This window comes from Saccoglossus kowalevskii, chromosome 9 (genome assembly GCF_978046115.1).
Source record: "Saccoglossus kowalevskii chromosome 9, keSacKowa6.1, whole genome shotgun sequence".
Lineage (NCBI taxonomy): Eukaryota > Metazoa > Hemichordata > Enteropneusta > Harrimaniidae > Saccoglossus > Saccoglossus kowalevskii.
Window position 1 is genome coordinate 7,599,162 of NC_140649.1, and position 6,764 is coordinate 7,605,925.

A 6,764-nucleotide genomic window follows, 5' to 3' on the forward strand; every position below is an offset into this window, starting at 1 on the left:
ATAAATAATATGTCTTAAATCACAGACAAGCGTCTTGCTAGCTCGGAGAATTACCATTATGATACACATAGTTAAGCTTACTGATATGCAGTGGGCTATTCAAACAAGCCTGAATAGCCTCAACTTTGCCATGCAAGAGCATTGTCACTTGGGGAGTAGTCTTTTCCTATGCCAATATTGGCTATATAAGCATGGCCTTAATACTGTTCTAAAAGTACATTAGCCAGGGTCTAATGAAATTGAATTTTTCTATCTATAATGTGGCCAAATAATTTGCATAATATGTTTAATTAATTTATCGTTAGGCTACAGCTTACATTTGTAAAATATGGGACCTTGCAGAGTGTATGATAGTCATAGTAATTTAACATAATGTTTAATAACTTCATTTTTAGTCTGTATCTGTGTGTGAAAACGTACATAACATTGGTATAATTATTGTAACTTTGGCAAACCCCCACTTGAATTAAATCGTGTTTGAGTATATTACGGGTGGGCCCTCGTGGCATGCCATATCACCACAGGGACATATAACAGTCGAGACTTCTAAATCCACACTCAGGTAACTATAAATCACAATTAAGTATATCGGTAGACAGAAATGGTTCGATTCTCTACGTACAAGTACGCAGACAATGGGCGCATACCGCCATGTGCCGGTTAGATGGAGTCTACAGAACAACAAAAGGCCCGCAAATTCCACTGCATGGAGTCGTTGAACACGCACACACACGCACGCACCCCCCGTCCCCCACACACATATGTAATATTACAAGCACAGTGATGTACGTTCTGGTGTTCTTTATTGGCACACATGTGTCCTACAAAAAATACATTATATGAAATAGTCACATTCCTTTTAAGAATACATTAAATTGGTCAGGGGCTCAAATTTTGACGTAAAAAGTCCCATTCTTCATATAATCTGTTTATTACAAAGCCTAATGCATGTTTTGAAGATGCAAACCAAGCCGTTCTTGTCGAATATTGCTAACTGCATTAAAAAGATATAATTTATATTGCCAATGACTTCATAAAGTGTCCGTTAACCAAAACTGAGAGAAAGTGCCCGGGCAAGTTAGGGTTACTGAAGAGAGAAACAAATCAATGAATTACCGTATCAAATATATTACAAAACATATAGCACCATTCATATAAAACAATAAATATGAACATAAATAAATAAACTGTTAACAACATCGTAACTTGCCACGCGGCATACGACCAAATAAATAATTCAGATTTAACGATGTTGTCACGGTTTTAATGTGTTTAGTATATATATTATGATATGGTTAAGTTGTTTTAAAGATAATAAGAAAATGCTTTAAATTAAACAGAAATAATTAAATTAAGTTTTGATATATAGGCAGTGCAGCAGCATTTAACATGACACAAAATATACAAAATATGGCTTTTTTTGAAAATGTAAACTTTACAATCAAATAATTTAATAAAGCAAAACTTGAAACGCAAATAAATAAATAAGGGCCATAAAACAAAAATGTACGCTCCAAGCCGTGGGCTTTTATATATCATGTAAATTCTTGCATGTAAGATGTAAAGAAATATATCTACAACAATGCAGGATGTTGGTGTCTTCACGAACACGCGCATTGTTCAACAACCATGTCATCGAATGCAGTTACTGTGAGTTTGGGAATAATAGATTCATCGTAATGCAGTAATGTCAAGGGACTCAGGACCTTCGCTGTACAGCAAGGCGGTGGCGACACGCCTTCGCTGTGCATCAAGGACTTGATGATCGCATACGTGCTAGCGGGTTTATGGTAATGCGGGCAGCCCCCGTTGCAATAATAGGCATTATAGACTTTTGGAGACAGTATCCAGTCGCCCCATTTTATATCCCTGAAGTTCACGTCCAAACGAAAACGACAGCATCTTTGTCGGCCATCGTCAACGTCGCATAATTCACTATGGTCCGCTGCATCTCGTCTGTTTCTTGATAACGTTGGAACCTCCTGTACATGAATGTTCAAAACGGGTCTAAAGTCTTCGCTCGTGTCTATGTCGTTCAGAAACTCGTCTTCTTCTCCATAACCCGCCGCGAATGTGACAAAGTTCCTAATGTTTTTGTCATCACTGCCGCTGAAAGAAACCTCAATACCATAGTTGCCGTCAGGAGAAACGAGCCAACTATCCACGGCTTCCTTTACTTGAAACGTCTCCCACCCTGGTTCGAGAAGGGACACGAGTTTGGTATCTATGAGCCGACGCACTAATGGACCCCCGTTACTACGCGGCTCTCGAATCAAATGCACGTCCAGACGTATCTTTCCGTCGATGTTGTTTGGGGGGTAGATATTTTCAAGATGAACCTCCTCTTTGTAAATCTTGAATTTGGCTGTATGGACTGTTAACCTATTGGTCGGAATGGTGGGAGGCGGTATGTCTAATTTAAAATAAAATCGTTGAGAATTTGGACTGTTGGAATCACCGTCGGTCATTGGGTGTTCACCTGTAAAACAAACAGAATTATAATTTATTATATTATATTATATTATATTATATTACATTAGATTAGATTAGATTAGATTAGATTGTATTACATTAAATTAGATTAGATTATATTAGAATGTATTACATTGTATTACAGTAGATAAAACGCTGTGGTAATAAACAACAGATGAACTCCATTCTTCGGCGTGTTTTACGACTCCTGGTAACCTAACGGGAACGACGCGATCGGCACGTACTCGAGTCATGACTCCATTACTAATACAATGGAGGCAAGAAGACGTGTAAAAAGATGTTATTTTTTTCAATCGGCCTGTTTAAGATTATGCTGTAATCAGCAATATCGTACGAATTATCCAGCTTGAGTCCCGGTGACGCGGAGATCACGAAGCCGGTCAAAGTTCACGGCACGAGTATTGTGTTAGTGTCTCATGGTCACACTACAGAGTCTCTGGTGTATCGGAGGATGAGGCGGTTTCTTTTTTTCCAAAAATAACTCACCCATAGTATGAGTCGACCTTGAACAAGCCTTTTATTTGCCAGACAAGTGCCAGTGACACACCGAAAACCAGTCTATCGCTCAAAGGTCGAGAGAGCGTTTTACTGCAAAAAAATGGATCGTACCCCTGACCTACTAGCGTTAATAGTACAGCAGCAGTAGCGTTAATTTGCTGTCAGGCAGAGTAGAATATTTTGATATATTATCGTATTATATTAATAGCTTTCAAATCAAGTTAGATTTTGAAAAAAAAATGCAACATTATTAAAATTTATATTACAATTTTGAAATTGTGTGTATATATGGGGGTTGGTTTTGCAAAAAATTCCATTTTAATAGGAGCAAAAATATACTTTTAGCAGTTACTATGTACATGTTATTATCTTGCTGTGGTGAGGTGTTGTATTCTATTGTGCTTCAGTGTCATAGGCAACCACGGCCACAGAGCCGCGTGGGTGTGTTCCCGTCAATAACCGAACCGGTCAAGCGGAATTCAAACACACTTCATTTCCAGCTTAAAGTACATGGTTTCATTGCGCACATTCAGCATACTGCGCCACATGTGCGAATTATATCGATCGATCTCGATTAATAACGTATCAAGGATCAGAAGGAATTATTATAACGCCCGATTTTAAATTTATTTTTGGATTTTTGTTTCAATATAAGCCGATTGAGTCACTCGGTATTTTCATTCATAAACCGCTGTGAATGGTTCAACGTCATCGAGTTGCCGGCGCCCGTTAAATTCAACAGTACTTAACTTGTACGTGTATTCTAGCTGTCAGTGTGCAAACGTTGTAGTAATATTATAGACACGTGTCAACTTATTGAATATTTAGCCTTCACATTGCTAATGTGCTGTTTTATAAGACACGTGCAAATACGAATCACAGATAGCAAGTTAACGTACCAACATGTGTCAATTGTTATCGCTCGAAATTATTCGCATACCTGAAGTGACATCCACTAAATAAATATATGTATATATGTATTACATTTCGCAACTTTTCGCATCGCCCGCGTTGACAGGTAATTCCAACCACTCGAGCCACCACGCTGGCTTGAATGTCTGGATGGAGGTCCGTCACTGTCACTTGTTCACAACTTAATGTGAAATACAACTTATAGATTGAAAAAATGTGAATGACAAAATAACTCACCGGTATCGACTAAACTGTAGAAACGTTTGGCGTAGAAATTACCATTCGGGTACAGATCTCGCGATATTTCATTGTTCTCTTGGACGCTCTGCTTATAAACGCGATACATTTTCCTTTTTTCTTCTTCAGTAGTGTTGGCTAAACTTACGTTCGGTGGTTTTTTCATTCCAAGCTTCTGCAGTATTTCTATTTTGATGGCCTTTATTCTCTCGTGGTGGAGGTGACTCTGACTATGTCTGATTGCCGCTGGTTGGCTACAGTCGCCGGTTAGACACGAGTTGGTCTTCGATACAAGTAGCGATATTGCAGTTAATAATAATAAATATGATATTTTGATAACGATTGATTCCATATTTTCCCAGAGTCTTCTATGATAAGTTTACTATATGTAGAGACTACTGTGGCGTTGATCCACAACCACCTCTGATTTGTTGTAACTTGGACTCAAACCTTAACTGTGATGTTGCCCAACTCTGAGTTTCGAAATCACTAAGCTACCGAGTGATGGAGGCACTTCAGTCGCGTGTCTCGTAACATGTCAATGTACGAGCTCCGACTGTCACTTTATACACTGGGTGGGCGTGGCTTAATAATAATGAGAGAAACTTGAAGGCGTGTCTTGTGTATTGACACGACCAAGCGGATATACCAGCGTTGTGAACTACACTAGACAGCGGAGTCACCCTATTACAATTGAACTCCCTCGGGTCGTTGGTGATAGCTGCTCCCCGACCTCGTCGCGTATACAGAAAAGATTACCGGAAGTTATATGTCACTGTTTTTTTTACAACATGTGTATATACCAACAGTCGTATCCGTAAGCTGCCACTATTTCATCAGCTGTTTTACGCTTTCAACGTTACCGCCTGAGTGCCCCCACATACCTCTCACACTCGCCGCCGCACTGTCGCCGCACACCATTTTTTCCCTTTTAGTCGAACCACATCATAGTTGGGCCGATCGCCTATAAACATTTGTCACCGTTTTTGTTCGACATGGGACATGGGACATGGGACATGGGACATGGGACATGGGACATGGGACATGGGACATGGGACATTGGACATGGGACATTGGACATGGGACATGGGACATGGGACATGGGACATGGGACATCCTTTAACTTAGTTATAATACGCCCGTCACAAACACGGACTGACTAGTGAAACACGTGATTGCCACAGACGTCATAAATGGTTCAAACTCGATTCAAACTCTCACTTTTTGTTCAGTCGGTGTAGGAATGTTCTTGTTTGAACTATGAATTAATATTAGCACAGTACATGTGATGTGTGGATTCACTGGTGGTAGATTTAGAGGAGCCAGGAACTCGTCATGAGGAGTGTTCCTTTTGATTGCCCCGCAATAAAATGTACTGGCAGCCCCAAAATGGATATTGGATAATAAAAGTAACAAAAGATGTAACACGTTTAACTCCAACAACCCATAGATAGACAACACACTCTGTATTTTTTACACTGATGATCAAGCCTTTGTTTCCCTCGCAACTACGTATATGTATATTTTCTACCTCCATGGTATATGTAACAATTATCTTGTTATGATTTTGTCAACTACACACCTTGGCGCTTATTGCAAAACACGTTTCACCAGATTGAGAGTGTAAGGACCCTCCTTATTGACCGGGCTGGAACAATGGGCGATGAATAGCACAGGTGACGCTATGATACAACGTCAGACTTAAGGATACCGCGCATGTTTGATTGACTACTCTAAAGTTGTTTGACCTTCAGTGCTCCACCACAAAGAGCCAAACATCCTGAGTACAGATCGATTTAATCTATCTAGGGGACAGGAACCATGTTTGGAAAAATTTATTTATTTATTTATTTATTTATTTATTTATTTATTTATTTATTTATTTATTTATTTATTTATTTATTTATTTATTTATTTATTTATTTATTCATGTTTTATTTATTTATTTATTTATTTATTTATTTATTTATTTATTTATTTATTTATTTATTTATTTATTTATTTATTTATTTATTTATTAAAAACACGAATCTTGAACAAAATGCCACCTCAATACATTTTGGTACACATTTTGGTGTATATAAAATGCACTTACTGACGCACTGAGGCGAATATTCTGCATTTGATTATTTGCCACTATAATACTATAACTATATTCGCTTGAGTGAAGCAGTGTTTACTTTTCATTTAAGTCATGAACTCAACTACACAGTTGGACAATATCTCAAAAGCATACATCCTTCGTCACTTCTTTTAATATACGCTTTTTAACTTTTATTTTACGGTCCTGACGCACGATATTTAAATCTACAGGAATCATTCGTCACACCCGCCCACGTGAGAGAAGGAATACATTTAATGACGCACAAATGTTCTGAATTCGGAACATTATATTGTGCGGAATTATTGGAAATAATGAGCGAATAAGATGGATTAAACAATTTGATTTTAAAACCATTACACACGTTTGCGAGAAGAGTCCGACAGTGGCTTATCAAGACTAGTGAAAAGATCGGAAACTACTTCAAGTTGTATTCGCTTTCCGTGATAGCGCAAGTTGTTTGAGGAATACTTTTCCTGTTTTTGGCGTTGGTAAATGCAAGCACACTCTACTATTACGTAGC

General features: G+C 38.3%; 1 protein-coding gene across 1 annotated transcript; it reads right to left on the reverse strand.

Annotated features, from left to right (window-relative positions):
- Positions 1-1,069: 1,069 nt before the first annotated feature.
- LOC100329085 (gdf2/myostatin-like protein) lies at positions 1,070-4,660 on the reverse strand. Its single transcript, NM_001171228.1, is given in 2 exon segments — positions 1,070-2,479; positions 4,141-4,660. Coding segments are annotated over 2 exon segments (1,230 nt in total). The 5' UTR covers positions 4,493-4,660; the 3' UTR covers positions 1,070-1,601.
- Between the last annotated feature and the right edge of the window lie 2,104 nt (positions 4,661-6,764).